We start from the raw sequence: 17,567 nt of genomic DNA, 5'->3' as shown, positions 1-17,567 counted from the left end.
TATGTACATATAATTCTGCTTGTGGAGGCTGAAACAGGAGAATTGCAGTTAGCTCAAGGCCAGCTGTGGATTTGTAGTGAATACCAGGTCAACTAAGGGTGCGTAGCAAGACCGTGTCTCAAAAAGCAAAACGAAACAAAAAGATATGTGAACTTCATCAAAGGAAATACATTTCACCATAAATTCTGGCTTATTTAAATAGTTCAAAAATTAAAAATATTTTTTCATTTTAAAGTTTACAACTGTTTTCTTCCATTTTTGGATGGCTTGATTTTTTTTTTATTTGAACTCCTTATCACGCATACTTGATACTGTCAAGTTCTGAGCAGTGTATATTTTATTTCCCTGAACTGTTAATTTGATGTGATAGCTAATATTTTTTATTTCTCCACTTTTACCTTGTTGGACTTTGGAGGGAGAAGGGAGGTTGAGACAGGGTCTTCCTTTAGCCCCAGCTGGCCTGAAACTTCCTATGTAGATCAGACTGGCCTCTGTCACAGAGATCCGCCTGCCTCTGCCTCGCAAGTGCTTAGATTAAAGGCGTGCACCACCACAACTGGCTATCTTGTTAGATTTTGAAAAGTAATTCATCTTTTTGTGTGTTCAATATGATGGAGAGTGAATTTACTTTTTCTACAGTCTCTTTTATAAGATTTATCTTTTTACTAAACTTTTATAAATGGTCAATCCCTTACTCATAGTGTTTAGCCTTGAAGCAAAAAAATAAAGCCTCTGCCAATACTGTGCATGTAGTTCAATTTTAAATCCTTTATCTGAATAGTACCAAAGATCCACATGTTTGTTTCTATTACACAAAGAATGAAATATTAGAGTTTAAATGTAAGTTAGATTCATTTAAGATTTTATATTCCTGGAAGTTGTACATAAATGCAAAGCATTGGTAATCAAGTTAATTAGTTTTGGGGGTGAGTTTAGATCCACTTAATCATTGATTTAATAGGTCCAAACAGCTTTATAAGTTTTAGCTGCTATCATTTATTACTTAGGAAAATTAATTTATATCAAAATAATTTAAAGAGAAGCTTTGATGAGAATATTATGAAAATAGTCACTGTCTGGGGATATGCAGGAGATAATAAAAGATTTTTTATTTTATAAATCAATATTTTTACAATGTTTCTTAGCAAAGGCCAAATATTGTTTATCCTGTTGATGAAAATATTCTAATGTCACCTAGAAAAGAATTTTTCCATAATTCTCAAATATCATAGGCACACACCTTCTCTATCTCTATGTTCAGGTCTCTAGGACCATGTTCAAAAAAGAATTTAAAATACAGATTAAGACTCTGTGCCTTAAGTTGCCCATCAGAATTATTCACAAGATGCAGCAAAATGTGAAAGTATCTATTATCCAGAAATAAAGAAATATTTGAATATTTTATACTTCTTAAACAACATGCTGTATAAGACTGTCTAGGCAATAAATATTTATGAACTTATTACATGATATAAAAATGTTTATCATTTATTAAGGTGAAAATCAAGCCATGAAGTTGTACCCACTACACCTTTATAAAATTAAACATGTAACAAAAAAGATGGAAGTCAATATGCCTGAAGATTACCGGTGCTTTGTCTGGATGATGAGACCATTATAGGGTTTTAATCTATTATTTTATTCTTTTCTGAAGTTTCTGTTTTTGCCTATATAACATATAGTCCCCAGAGTGTAAAGTTTCATAACAAACATAATTTGACAAATTCTTTGGGTGCTAAGTAAACTGTGACAGAGTCAAAGCACAGAAAAGAGAGAGGAAGGTGCACACTGCAAACTTTTTCAGAAGCAAGAAGTACTTTTAGTATTTGTCTGTCCTGTACCACCTGTAACCAAAAATAAATGCTAAAATCAGCTACTTTGAAAACAAATACAACAGAAGTAAATTAATTCATGGGTGTGTTAGCCCATGTCTGTAATCCTCTCTCCTGTGAGTAAGACTGAGGAGGATTTGATGTTTGATGCCAGCCTCATCTACATAATAAGTTCAGCCTGCGCCGGGCTTGGCGGTGCACAGCTTTAAGAGGCAGAGGCAGGCATATCTCTTGAGTTCAAGGCCAGCCTCATGCTACAGGGAGACCCTGTCTCAAAAACTCGAACAAACCAAACCAAACAGAATAAAATGTGCAGAGAATATTATCCTTTTACTGTTACAATAGAAAGACTAAATTTTTTATTCAGATCATTTCAAATGGCTGAGGTCAGCCCCTCACAATCAGAGTTTAGTATATTTAAATCTATTGAAGTGAAGTTTTCTTGAGGGAAATGTGGTGGGTAATCAGTGTTAGTTCCCAGTCCTTCAGGATAAATATACAGAATTGTTAGTGTCTCTAACAGGCAGTACTATCTCTACATTATGTGATTTCCCTTGGTTTTGTTTGTTTTTTGGTTCTGCTTTGAAGCCACAACAGCAACAACAAAAAATCATTGGGAAAACTGCCTTTGTGTAGAGAATTAAGAAGCATACTGAGATGTATCTGTAAAGTTTTTAGTAATCTACATAAGTTATTTCACAAGCCTATGTATAGAATCAGTTTATTCTGAATATCTCAAATACATTCTGGGTCACAAGAAAAGGGGTAAATGGGCCAAATAACCTTGAATAGTCAATGAGATCCCCCCCATGACCTTGGTGTGCATATTAAGTTCTCATCCTCACCAATGCATATTTGTGCTGTGATAAAGTGGCTAACTATATTCAAATTTACAAAAAAAAGCTTTTAAGAAAGAATAAATATTTTTATTGCAATGTATGGTCATATTTTTTAGCTTTTATGGAAGTAACATTGTGATAGATGCTTTAACAGAAATATTTTTGAGAAATGGTTTTATAATGGAAACCAAGGGCAGCTTTTGCATTTTGGTGTGTGGGCAAATGGTCTAATTTGGGATACTAGACTATCATAAGTGCTCCCTAAAGAGAACACTGTAAGATTACATGGCAGAGAGAAAGATCAGCATGAATTTCTAGTTGGTTTGTTTCTTCTGTATTTATCTGCCTTAGAAATTTACATACATATCTATAGCTTGTTTATAAGAACCATTGGGTGTGTAAAATATTCACCAATTCTCCAGGTGAAGGACAGAAGTATGAGAAATATCAGCTTCCTAAGTTCATACTTCTGGTCTTTGGTTGACTCCTCTTTGGAACGTATTTACTATTTATTTTTATTTTAGTTTTTATAACCTTTCTTACCTATTGACATCCTATTTCATTAATTGTTTAAAAAATAGGAAATGCTTCTTAAATTCCACAAAATATTTGATTTAGTTTTTCACATACAAGGGAATTAATTAAGGAAAGCACTTCACCATGTAGCCGGGAAAGAGATAATCTTAGAATCATGATGACTTTAATTCATAGTCAATATGTAGTCCTCTGCACATGTAACACTTACTATTAGCACTTGAAGACTTTTGAGTTGGAATTGCATGTTACTTGAAGGATCTAAATTTTGGTGCATAACAGTTGTACATGATTTCGTGTATTGAAATGTAATAGTACTGAAATATAAATGTAAAGATAGTTGTGAAAATTATCTATTATATTTTCCTTGTATGTCTCATTTGCTTACAGCATAAAATTTCTCTTTAAATTGTTCTTACTGAATAAGGCTAAATGAATACCATAATTGAAAATATATCTTAAATTTTTTCATGAGCTTTTTAAAAAAGAAGCTATTGCAAAGTGAATCATTCCTGATTATACAAAACTTTATGGGTGGTTTTAAATAAATTTTATACTTCTATTTTGGAAAAAAAAGGTCCAAATAATTATGTTTATCTTTAAGAGCCTTCCTACATAGAAGGAAAAATAATCTAGTCAAATCTCCTATAAGAGTTATGGGGAATGGGAATTCCTTCAGTACTGAAACTCTTCAGTAACAAATTAGGCTCATAGACCAATGAAAGTCAGTTGGCCAACCTCAATAGGGTCCAGTCCCAGTAATGCAGAGCTTCCAATGCCCAGCGCTAAACAAAGTTCTCTATTAACCATCAACACCACAGGCTCTGACTCCTCTGTGTTCCACAATGCACGCTGTGTTATTAACTGTGTTGATAGCACTAAACCAATAGCCAAGGAAGGGTAGGAGTCATTGTCTTACTATGTTGATTAGAGATGTCAACCTTCATCAGTCAACGAGCACACATCCTCATTGTCGCTTTTTACCAAGATAAGCTCTCGTGATTCCTATATTTACTTAAAACTGCTACACCAGAGGAAGAAAAAAAAAAAAAAAACTGCACTTCACTGACCAGACGTATCTGTTGTAGGCAGTGCTTCCCTCAGAGAACTGGTCTACCTAACACCATGCCATTACAAAGAAAGATACTTTGAAATAGGGGTGACAAGAAATTTTTCAGCTGATACATTTGGATGACTTTATTTATTCTAAAATAATGTCTTCTAACATATAAGCAAAGTCTAGTTTGGGATAACTGAGTATGCCTAGTTCTAACAGACCAGGTTAAGTGCAGAGGCCAGTAGAGAATAACTGAGCAAGTCTAAAAAGGCTGGTTAAGCTGAATTCGTCCAGGTTAATTCTCTATGGTGAACAGATGATTGGCCCATCTTGCCTCTTTCCCTTATCAATTTCCATCCATTACTGAGTTTCCTAGTTTTACTACCTTTACTTCCCCATAGGACAATCTTTGTGCTCTGTACTAAAGCAAATACTTGATTGCTTCAGCTGTTAGAACAAGTTCTATACTGACTTGGTACCTAAATTCTGTGTTTGTTCATTCTTTACAAGAAATCTAGACAATTAAAACATCAATGTCAGATGAATAGTATAGCTTAAATATTTTAAGTGTGAAGAGACACACGATGTGGGTAAACAAGGTACATTATATTATCTTGTAATTTTTACTGATGGAAGGCTAAAGTGCAATGCTTAGTCTTTTATTTCTTTAAAATATTTTATTTAATTAATTTAGGTGTATGAGTGTATTGCCTGCATGTATGTAAGTGCACCTATGTCATGCAATGCTGGAGGAGGTCAGAAAGGGGAGCCAGATCCCCTGGAACTGGAGTTATAGATGGTTGTTAGCTGCCATGTAGGTGCTGGGAACTAAACTCAAGTTCTCTGCAAGAGCAGTCAATGGTGTTAACTGCTGAGCCACCTTTTAGTTCTTTAACTTTTGGAAACTGTACTCATTCTAATAACACATCGGTTATTTATGTGGATCCTTTTACAAAATCAGGGTTTGTGCATCGCATTTTACCATGTTGTACAAGAAAAGAAATGCCCAATATCTAGCAAATGAATAACTTTACCCAGGGCCATAGTATGAGTGATTGTTCAAATGTAAACTAAATAAGGAAGATTTCTTCCATTTCCCAGAAAAGTGAGTTCCCCAAAAAGTTAACATATAGTACTTATGACATGTCAAAATACAAACCAACTCCGGGTCAAAACAATGCAAATTTCCCCTGAAGAATTGGGACTTTTACTACAGCTATGTTAGCAACCCAAGAGTATGATTCATCCACTGAAAGGAAGCTTGATCAGTGACTTCACTCCTCAAGCGATGACTACCATATGATAACTCCCTCTGTTCCCTGCTACAATCCTCCAATCATCTGTATTCCTAGGTACCTCTTTCCCCATCACATTATGAGACAACATCTGTCTCCGAGGTGTGAAGCTGTCTGCAGTTGTGTTCTACCTATGTCTTCAGAGACTTCAAATATCTGCCTTTCTTAAGTGTTCACAACTTTCTTGTGCAGAAATTTTCGTTTCTGCATAGAAACAGATGCAAATTTCATTGGTATTTGGAAGATCTCCTTCTCTAACTACTTCCATTTATGCTAGGTTTGTAAGAAAACAAAAGGTGCATAGATGATGACCGTTTGGTCTTATTCTGTGTCCAGTGCATCCCCAGCAGCTTAACATACTTCTTGCCAGGCAATAAAACTCAAGGCTTCAGTGAGGCAAATCCATACTCAGTATTAATCTGCTCATACTCTACCCTCATCAATCCAAATTCCTATAGTATATTTTTCCTTGGTAACATAAAAATATATCAAGGATGGGGCTAGAGAGATGGCTCAGCAGTTAAGAGCACTTGCTGCTCTTGCAGAGGACAGGATTCTGGTTTCCTGTACCCACATTGGGCAGCTCACAACCACCTCTATCTCCAGTTCTGGAGGATTGGATGCCCTCTTTTGGTTTGTGGGCACCCACAGACATGTGACATACATGCGTACAGACACACACCTATGTACTTAAATAAAAATAAATCTTAAAAAAATCAGCTCATCTTCTACTTCCCATAAACACTGACTTCTATTTATGAATAACCCCTGTCTGATGGCGGCATGCTACAACCAGAGCCAGCTGCCCAAATCCAAGGCCCAAAGTTCTATTAAATATCCCCCTTTCCTTCATCCTCTACTTCCAACCAGCTCTCATGCTCTAGTCTGACCCTTAACTAGTTCTTAAACACACATCACTGCTATTCTCTTTAGTTAAGATTTGGATATTACTTGCTTAGGCCATCAAAGGGACTTTTAACCTAGGTTTTCTTGCTTCCAACCTGTCACCCATTAAATCACCTTCCTTTTTACTATCAGAATGATCTTGCTAAAATGAAAATTATTTCAAGTCCTTCACTGTCTTTACTTCTCCATAGAATAAACTCAAGCTCTGTAGCATGATGATAAAGTCTGTGACTTTATGACCTGTGACTATGTGACCTGTCAACACATTTCCAGTGTGATCTCAGCCAAATCCCATTTCTCCAGGTGCTAAACTCCAGCCACACTGCAGTATTTTGACGTGACAAATACTATAACATACTTTCTCCAGATTGTAGGACTTTGTTCAGCTTTCTTTTTTGCCTGAAAACATGCATGCCTCTGTTTTTCTTCAGGCTGAATTACAGTAAGGTTTTATAAAGTTAACTTTCCATTAAGACTTTGACTATTATCCCCATCTTCTTTAGACCCACACTGACTCCTTATCTCTCTACTCCAAAGAGGCATTATCTTGATTTCTTGCTAATATTTTTCTAAAATCTTGGTAACGTTATTTTTTTAATATTTTATTTATTATTTTTATTTTATGTGTATACATGTATTGCCTGCATGTAGGTGAGCACACCCGTGTAGTGCAATGCAGACGGAGGAGAGAAGAGGCTGTCGGATCCCCTTGAACTGGAGTTATGGACAGTTGTTAGCTGCCATGTGGCCACTGGGATTTGAACCCAGGTCTTCTGCAAGAATAGCCTGGGTTCTTAACCGCTGAGCCATCTCTTCAGCCCCTTGGTAAGGTTATTTAATATGAGATCCGTCTGCTTAATTTTTAACATGTTTAGTACCTTATTGTAAACTATAGATACATTGTTGCATAAAAGATTTTTATGATTTAATCATGTGAAATTTTATACATATTGAATGACAATCCTTTATTCTTCCCTTCCCTGGGCTCCTGGAAACCAGCATTCTGCTCAGACTGCTGGAAACATCTCCTCGAAGTAGAATCATCAAGTATTTGTTCTTCTGTGACTGGCTCATTTCACTTAGCAGAATTTGCTCAAGTTTCATCCACGTTGTTGTATACTTCAGGGGTTTTGCTCATTTTTATGGCTATATGCATAAATACTTTATCATCCATTCGTCCACTGATTGATGTTTACATCATTTCCACATTTTGTCTAGTGTGAATAGCTGTAATGATTCAGTTCTTTGGGATCTAGAACCAGCAGTGGGATGGATGGGCTGAATTACAATGCTGTGTAGCTAAAAATAGTATAAAACTTCAGCTGAAGGAGAGACATGAACAACTGCAATCAAACAGAGGGCCCTGAAATAAATCCACACCTGTGGTCAGCTTACCAGAATGACATTTGACGAGACTCTATAAGAGGGAAAGTTTGGCCTCTTTAGGACACAATGTTGGAGAAATTGTATACCCAATAGCAAAATCAATATATTGGATCTGTATCTTATACCATGTATAAACGTTAATGCAAAATAGATTCAAGCATCTATAACCCCCCCCCCAAAAAAAACAACTGAGTAGCTTTGTAACACTGATCTTAGCAATCAGTTTAGAGTTGATCTGATATTGAAAAATATAAAAAAACAAAAATTGACATTTCATATAGCTTTAGAAGAAGCTTTGGCACTGGCCATTAAAATGGAACACAGATACAGCAAAGGAAATGGTCAACAGGTGAAACGTTTTTCCACACACACATACATATGCGCATGACGCACACACAAGCACTTTGCTTGTTAAACTGATGACCTGGCAAAACCAGATCCTCTGATACTCAGGGCCAACCCAGACGATGCTTCTTTTGGGGGTGATTTTTGAGCAGGTGGAAAGTGGGTGAAGAAGGGAGAATAAAAGAGACTTGTCAATGAGCTTCCTGAGAAACTTCCCAGAATGCCCTTGTGTGTCAAGGGGTTACACTTTGCTTCTGCTGAACTCTTATTTGAAGAAACAAGTACAGTGATTGACAGTGAATTCAGTACTCACTACTGTGGGGAGACTAGTTCTCCAAAAGTTAAGTCAAGTCTTGTTTTTCGTGAAATTTATTGGGCCTATCTCCAGAAGTTTCTGCCTGGAGAGCTGGATGGTTCTAACGTCTTTTTTTCCCCCCTTGTCCCATCGTAACCTTAGGACTGAAGCCCGAGGACTCTGAAAGACACAGTAACACAAGCACCTTACCTGAGGCAATACAAATACAAAATCAACAACGAGATGATGAAGATCAGGATGTAAAGTATCACTGTGATCACAACACCAAGAACGGCTGGTTGCTTGGTGCTTATCAACATCCAGTAGAGTTTGGCTGCATCAGCGGTAGGAGTCTCCTCACCATGGGAAAGCCTCTGAGGAAAGAAGCACAGATTCAAAGTGTAAGGATGGAGACACCATCATGTCAGATGAAAGACACAAAGACTGAATAAGCCAAATTTGCTTCTAAATTAAATCTTTAAGAACTGAAAATTCCTATACCTTCAGTTGCTCTAAGGAAAAAGAAAAGAGGCTGGGTTTTGTGTCTTTGGTTCACCAGGTCTCTCATTTTCCCTTCTAAGGCCTTCAAGTACATGCACTTGATGTGGGATTCATAAAGTAAAAGGCATGTTTTATTTATGTGCTATTAACTTGTGAATTTAATGAGCACAAGATATGAAGAAATTAAATATGATGGTGGAAAGATTCCTTTATTTCTGAAGCAGATTTGATAGGAATTTAATTTGTGTTATGCATAAAAGAGATGGCTTATTTTAGAAACTTATAAAAATCTTATCAGGCTATTTAATGGGAGTCTGAAAACCAAAGTTTACATTAGGCTAATTTAAAAACATGTATTTGAGATAAAGAAAAAAGTCTTCCACACTAAATTACAAATAAATACAAAGGAAGGAGATTTTAAAGACAATATATGTTGCATAGAACCCAGAGGATCAGACAACATCATTGATCTCTGAATTGTATGGCACCCTTAGTGAAAATTCTCCTGATACCCAGTGAAAGTGATGAGCAATCCAAAGTGTTTTCTTCAAGATGAGAGGGAGAGAGAAACAGAAAAAGAAAAAAAATTCCTTAGTGTTTATACTGGCAATTACATAAATACAGCTTTAAAAGGTACTTTTAAAAGTAGCTAATCCAAATCACATATGTGTAGAAGAAAACAGAAGGCTAGACAGGTTAATTTGTATTTTCCCTGCACAGAAATATCTTCTGGTAATTGGGCAATGACTAGAATTCAGAGGTTCCAACTATCAACTTCTGCTTCTTTACCATACCAAAGCTTTTATTTTTATACTCTGTTAATAGGCTTACTTGGCAAAGAGCACTCTGGGACTAGTGCTCTGAGCAGCAGATGTGGGAGGGGTGTCATGTATAGCTTCTTTCCCAGATCTTACCTTCCTGTGCTTCCTCAAAGATGAAGAGATAAATTAAAAGTATTCATTGATGAAACAAAGGAAAGTGATGTATGTTTGATTCCATTAGTGTGGTCTGAAAAGCAGGTGCTAATCATTGGTTGGACCTGCAACCCTTGAATTCCTCCTACTAGTTACACTTTAGCTCAAAGTTTTAAGAGTGTATGGGGGTGATAGCAAACACTATTAAATATTGCAAAACATAGCCAAATTGTGACATAATTCTGTATCCCAACTACTCAGGAGACTGAGGCAAAGCATGGCAAGTTCAAGACCTGCTTGACTTACAAAGGGAGAGTTCAAGGTAAACTTCATGAGATCTCATCTCAAAAATCCACAGGAAGAAAAATGTTAGGATATAGCTGAGGAGTGGATCACTTGTCCTAGCATGCCTGAGGCCCTGTGCTCAACCCCCATCAGTGCAAAAAAAAAAAAAAAAAAAGAAAACTGCAAAAGAATTCAAGTAACATATAATGAAGAAAGACATAAGAAAAATATAAAGCAGAAAATAAGGCCTAGGAGGTAGGAGAGCCTTCCATCACTGCAACAAAATATGGCGATAAACACTTAGAAGGAGGGGAGTCCTGTTCTGTCTCATGATGTCAGAGGATTCAATCCATAGCCAGCAGGCTCAATGCTGTGGAGCCTGTAGTAATGGAGGGTATGCTAGAGGGAAGCTATGACGTCATTGACATTGACAGCCCAGAAGCAAAGCCAGGAAGGATTCGGGATCCCAGTATCCCTTTCAAAGGCATGACTCCAATGTCCTAACTCCCTTCCACTGGGTGCCACCTTCTAAAGGAGGTATTATCTCCTAATAATACCACAGGCTGCAGAGCCATGCTTTTAAAACATGGACCTGCGGGGAAATTCAACATCTGAACTTTAACAGGAGAGCAAGATGTGTTTTTACATATTGCTATCAGAGGTGTCACTTAAAAAGTAACATCTGAGAAAAGACTGAAAGGATGCAAAGAAAATAAACATGGCATCCTTCACTCAGTGTGTGTTCTGTGTCTTTGTACGGGTATATTAGATCCTCTGTTCAGACTGTGAGCTTTTGTCTGAACATTAGATCAATGGCTCTTACATCTTGTATCTTGGGCATGGCATAGCATCATCACCTCTTTGTAACCCTCGACATTATTCCTCTGCGATAGAAGTAAACTCTTGCAGGTTTATTCCACTCGCTCACTCACATGTTTCTCCCATCAATACGGTTGTCCTAGATTCTTTTTCTGTTGCTGTGATAAAACACCATGACCAAAAGCAACTTGGGGAAGAAAGGGTTTATTTCATATTATAGGTCACAGCCTATCATGGGAGGAAGGCAAGGCAGTAACTGAAAGGAGGAACCTTGAACAGAAGCCATGGAGCACCACTCCTGACTGGCTTACTGTGAGGCTTACATTCAACTACTTTCCTTATATAGTCCAGGCCCAGCTGCCTAAGGATGGAACCGCCCGCAGTGGGCTGGACCCTCCTATATCAATTAGCAATCAAGAAAACATCCAATAGACATGCCCACTGGCCAATCTTATGGAGACATTTCTTTGACTGCGGGTCCCTCTTCCCAGGTGTGGAGTTGAAAACAAGATTAAGCATAACAATTGTGAAATGAATAAGGTAGGTGTGACTATTCACATGGATTACTACTTTTACATGACGCTTATGTGTAAATTGAAGAGTAAAGTGCTTAACTGGATTATCTGGCACCCTACAGATCACAAATGGCAGATCAGAGCTACCCCTGACTCCAGCTCTGGAGTTTTCCACCACTCCAAAGTCACTTCTAATGGAGTGTTATGATTTTTACTGCATCTCCCAAAAGTACGTATTTGGAATATGATCCCTGATGGAATAGTGTGAGGAGGTGAGGTTATTGGGAGGTATTTACACCATGAGGAGTAGATGAAGGCCAAGTCTAAAGTAGCCTAAGTATATCTTTCCCACTTCCACATACTTTGCCTTCCACCAGAGAAAGACAGAGTAAGAGGGTTCTCAGTCAATGCTGGACTCTCAATCTTGAGCTTCTTAGATCTCAGAACTGTGAGACAATACATTTCTATTTCTTATAAATTAGTCAGTGTCAGGCATTCTGTTATAACAGCACAAAACGGGCTATGATGTAGCATTTCCAGAGCTACTTGCGGGATGGCAATGCTTCCATTCCACCTTCCCTTCATCTTCACGCCTGTGTTATTCTCAGCTCTCTATCTGTACTGAGGGCAATAACAACGCCACGTTTGTATTCTGCAAACTCCATATTATTTGGTAAAATTCCAATGCAGAAAGGATACAGTTAATAATTAAGTTACACGCTGATCATTTAACAATTTAAGAGAAAAGTCTTTCCTCTTCCTTTTAAAATCAGGCTTTGGATCAGGCACAGAGGGTGGAGGAATATCAGTTGTCATTTTGTTATCCTCTTGAATTTTTGACACAGCATCTCACTATATCGCTCAGGCTGATTTTGAACTCATGGTCTCGAGCAATTCTCATACTTCAGTGTTCCCCGCAGCTTGGATTGCAGGTGTCCACCACTATACCCAGCTCCAGAGCAATAATTATTGTACTCCGTGGAGCTATTGTGCACAGTATCACAGGAAACGCACCGCCAACCTTGAGCCAGCAAACTGAAATATTGGCAAAGCACTAGCACCATTCAGTGCCTCAGCCTTCAGCCTCTGCTCATTCCATCTGCCACATCTCCTTTTGTATCACCAGGAACAAAACAAACACAGAGCAGAAAATCTCAGCGTGATTCAGTAGCATCTCCCTGGACGACACACCTTGTTTATACATAGATGAGCCTCAGTTTTACCTACATTTGGTGTGCTGTCAAATCACTTGGAGAGCATGCTAGAATTAATACTTCATCCCTTCAGTGGGCATGTCCAAATGGATTCTTGTAGCTCCCCAGGGGATTCTAATGCTTCTGGTCTGTGGGTTACACACAGCTTTAGAGATATTTTTGATCTCATCCTCAGTGACAGTTGAAGGTGCTATTTGGAGAGTTTGTGGAGTCGGAATAAACATACAACTTTTCTCTAACTGGAAAGAAATACAGGTATTAGATTCATCCTCTAGCACCTCCTCAGCTTCTTCAGGTAAAGGCCTGGGAACTCATTACAAGATAGCCACAGTGGAGACTGCCTTCTTATAGATTCCATCAGAGGTCTCAGAGTCCATTACGTGAGCTCATACTGTTAGCTGTGGAAGATACAGTGGACCTGTGGCTCTTCATCTTCCCAAGAGAACAAACTGGAATAAGGATGGCCATTCCCCAAGGGCTACAGATGTTCTCTAAGAAGATCTCAGATCATCAGGGATAGCTGCTCATCCTTTCGAGTGATTTCCCCTGTGGCATCGCAGCAGGAACAGCATCCAGGCCAAGCCTGTTAGACAAGCCAATCAGGCCTCTGGGAGAAATTGCAAGATGCCATGCAATAAGGTCTTCCCAGAATGCAGATGACGTCTCTACATCTGCTTATCCAGGCTCAACAATACGGTCTCCTCCTGGTCAGCCTGGAGATCTAGAGAAATAAAAATGTGGATACAATCCAGCTGGCTCCAGATCAGTCTACTCAGAATCACCATGAGTGTAGCCAGCAGGGTGAAAGAAACTAGGACATCAGGTAGAAAGCTCAAAAGGCCCCCTCTTTGGCCATGCCACCAAGGTGGCTAAGGTTCAGAAACCGATAATATCTAGTATGTGAAAACAGAGACTGCATGCCAGGTACCCATGAGCTTCCTTGGCTCAAAGCTCCAATCCTTAGCAGCAGGATGACTTGAACACACACGTGGACTCACCTGCAGTTTTGAGTCAGTCTTAATAATGTTAAATGATCTGCACAGTGAGATCAACAATTTCACTTGTCAAAATCTAAGCCTCTCTAGCAGAGGTCATTTGAATATTAAGAATTCTCATATTATGAGAACTAAAAATACACTAGTGGACTTAGAGCTTCAAAGACCCAGGTTTGGTTGACAGTCCAGGAATCCATAGAAACTGAAGGCACAGCCTTCAAAATGGCAGAAGTAGGAAAGGCTCCCTTGGTGAAGTAGCTACCAGCATCTTGCCTAAGCAGTGGTCCAGGGAAACAGCATCACTGACATTACCTAGCATGAGAAGGCAGAATTCTAGGCCCTTCCTGCTAAGTCAGAACGAATGTCTTAGTGAGAATCCTGAGACTTGCAAACACACTGAGGTTTGAAAAGCACTGCTAGAGTATATTATAGCCTGAGAGAAACCGAAAAGGGAGAACAGGTGAGCTGCCTGCTGTGACACCCAGGACACAGAGTTCCCAGGAATGCAGTGTAGACTGTGTTTTGGTCTTTAATTCTAATAGTAGATGATTGAGAGTCGAAGTAATTTCAGACATAATCAAAAGTAGAGTCCATCAAAACAGTCACATTTACAGTCTGTTCTTTCTGCTTTGCACGTAATACCAACTGTGGAGCTTTTTCTCATCATGTACATACATAGGTACGTAGAATACCAATGCATAATTTCAGATAAGTTTATGAATGAATGAGCATATGGACGATAATATCAATTAATTTATAATTTTTATAATTTTCATCTGCTCCCTAGTTGCTGTTGTGATTAGTTACTGGGTCTGCACATAATTATTTTTTAAATTTGCCTTTTGTATATTAAAATAGCTCAAAATTTTATCTACTCCCAGTTAGAGTGTGGCTTGGCTTGAACTTCTCACGTTTGGCCATTGTTATCAGCTATCCTTTGATTGCTTAACATCAGACTGTAACAACTGAAATGAAGCTTTGATAAAGTGGCTGCGTTGCAGGTTGGATTCATGGTTAACAGACAGGAGAGTGAAGAGTGTCCCATTGCACCTCCTGGATGCTGAGCTTCCATCTTCCAAGCAGTGTTGGCTCTCCTGGGTCCTTCTAGTCTGTGCCTGAGAGCTTCCTGTGCATCAGTGATGTCTGGGTCTCAAACTGTGGTCCCTGACCAACAGTCTCCACATCATCTGGGACGGCATTGGAAACGCAAATCTGTGACCTACTCCATACCTTATGGACAAAGAGACTGGGGGCCAGGGGCCAGAAACTTTTGTTTTACCAAGGCCTGGAATAGGTTTTAATAAAATGAAAAACAGTTTAAGAATTATCTATTTTAAGGTGATATAAGCCAGTGATAGAGTGCCTACCTAACTTCTGCAAGGTCCTGGGTTTGATCCCCAGTGCCAGAAAAAAGCTCAGTAGCAAGTACCAGAAAACTGCACACTTTGTAAATTCAAAGCAACTAGAGATTTAGATGTGACAATAAATCCACAATAGCAGTCATATCAATTTTGCATCAAATTATAGGCCCAAAATTCATTAACAAATTGAATGGTTTGTGACTGAATAATCATTAGAAATAACACATATTTAACATCACTGAGCAATATACTGACTCAAGGTTTGAAAGAGAAATTTTGATACAATGGAAGAAATACCAGCTTTAGATTCAGAAATTGAGTCCTAATTGTAACTATAACTTGAGCTGAGGGTATTGTCTTAGACAAGTACAAAAATTCTATGTGACCAATTCCTCCCAAATATAAAATGGAAAGGCTAACACCACCGACTTACAGTCTCCTAATTGTGTGAAGATGATTAAAATTTCAGGATTCTTTTGGGGCATTAGAATCATGTTTATATACAGCATCATGCATGTCGGCATATCACTGAGTGTCGCATATTCAGGTAAAATGTGCATATCACTTCACAGTCATCAAAAAACCAGGACAGGTACCTGTGAATGACTTAAAATATTATGACTTCCAAATGTTTTAAAAGCTCTTGTTCCTCTTCATTATGTTTATGACAGAAGACTAACTCATTATAAACCAGATAGGCTGCCAAATGCATTAAAGGAACTACTATAAACATTCTTTAAGGTTTACCTATGAACATCTTCAGCTTAATAAAAGATCCAAATTTTTTATGTAAAATATAGGCCTTTTAGAATAATTTTAAAAATGGGACAGATAGCTTGTATCTTAAATACTAGATCATGTCCTATTTCTTTTACAAGTGTTTGTTAAAGACAGTTAAAACTTCATACTTAAATTGATTATGTGAGATATCCATAATATTTTATAAGGAGAGATTTAATAACTTCAATTTAGAGTGAATGCAAAATGAAAACAGTTTTTGAAGCAGTCCATGTCAACTGAGTCCCACCAGAAGCTGAACTGCATGTCAGGGACTCATATCTTGATTATTTTATCTGACTTACCCCCAGGAAAATATCCACTAAAAACACTGCCAATGGGTCTAGAATTGTCCACAGTCCCACCATCGTGATTAACTGTGACAAGGCGTCTGGACAGGAGGAAAACAGTAGCTGACAGCCCCATCTGATCAGAAGTAAAGCAAATGTGATTGTGTTCAGACCTAAAGGCCCAGCCGCCAGCACAGCCAGCTCTTCTCCAGCATGAAGTGAAGAAGTTGGGTAGCAAAGTTCAGCAGTGTAGGGGTAAAGATAGAACCTGTGGGGAAACAAACACAGGCATGTCCATAAGAAGAACTGCAGAAAGTTCAGGTGAGTGACCTACAGAGCTATGTGTTCTGTTTTCTTTATTAACAAATATAGAAAACTGGATCCATAAGAGCACTTAAAATTGAGTGCTAGAAGTCTTCAACCTTTCCCGACCCATTAGTGCCACCAGAACATTTCACGGTCAAGGATAAGGCAAATAATACCTTGTTCGTTGTTCTAATAAACGAGCTCAAATTATTTTAGTATAGAGTTTGAGCCACGTAGCAGTTTGTAAGTTAGAAGTTGTTGTTCATAGGATAGAGAAGCAGTTAGTTCTAAATGCAAAATACACTAAGGCACCAAAGGGCACCAAAAATAAAAACCAGATATAAATCTAATAATCACTCAAATGTTAGTGACAGCAATTAATTTTGCCTATTGCTTCCCTGGCTAGATTCCCACTCGTAACAACAAAACCTCTATTATCATTAACCACCGAAATGTCATAGCAAGAGGATGATTTGGCACAGAGCCTGTGGCAAATCCAGTTCAACCCCATAACTGAGGCAGTCTTGAACCATCTCTCTCTGCAAAGTGAGAATTCAGTTCATGCTAAGTTCTCTCTCCCTTGATTTTCAGCTTATATAAAACTCATAGTTTACCCTGCTCGGACATCATGAGTTCTCCACCCTGGAGTTCTTCTTTTATCCATTCCTCGTTTTTTATTCTTCATTCTTGTATCATGAATGTCAACTAAAGCAAGGTATATACATTTATTAACACAGTTCCTGATTTGGTGTGGAAAAATAACATGGGTGTCCTGACCACAGCTCACAACTAAGATGTGGCACAGAGCTATTGTGTCATTCAGGATTGTGGACCAAGACCACAGCCAAAACACGATGTTATGATATACTAGGTCTGCTGTTTAAGTAATTGGCTAACTGGACTGTCAGAATATTTTTTGTAGCTTCACTACATTAAAGACTAGTAAAGGCAGGACTTCTTTCTCTAAAAAAATAAATAAATAAAAGAGGAACTAATAAAAACATTTAGCTTAGATAGAAAGGTTTGTCTTTTCTGCTTTGGAAACTGAGGGAAAGAAAGAAAGAGAGAGAGAGAGAGAGAGAGAGAGAGAGAGAGAGAGAG

General features: G+C 38.1%; 1 protein-coding gene across 1 annotated transcript in view; it reads right to left on the bottom strand.

Moving 5' to 3' along the window:
• Ofcc1 (orofacial cleft 1 candidate 1) overlaps positions 1–17,567 on the bottom strand; it is a 342,547-nt gene that overhangs the window by 87,801 nt on the left and 237,179 nt on the right. The window contains exons 16-17 of the mRNA XM_029562823.1: positions 16,176–16,428; positions 8,700–8,863 (exon numbers count right to left, since the gene is read on the bottom strand). Coding sequence (XP_029418683.1) covers positions 8,700–8,863; positions 16,176–16,428 — 417 coding nt within the window. The remainder of the gene's footprint in view (positions 1–8,699; positions 8,864–16,175; positions 16,429–17,567) is intronic.

The sequence above is a fragment of the Nannospalax galili genome, unplaced genomic scaffold (assembly GCF_000622305.1).
Source record: "Nannospalax galili isolate Female #2095 unplaced genomic scaffold, S.galili_v1.0 scaffold72, whole genome shotgun sequence".
NCBI lineage: Eukaryota > Metazoa > Chordata > Mammalia > Rodentia > Spalacidae > Nannospalax > Nannospalax galili.
This window is presented reverse-complemented; position numbering and strand designations above follow the sequence as displayed.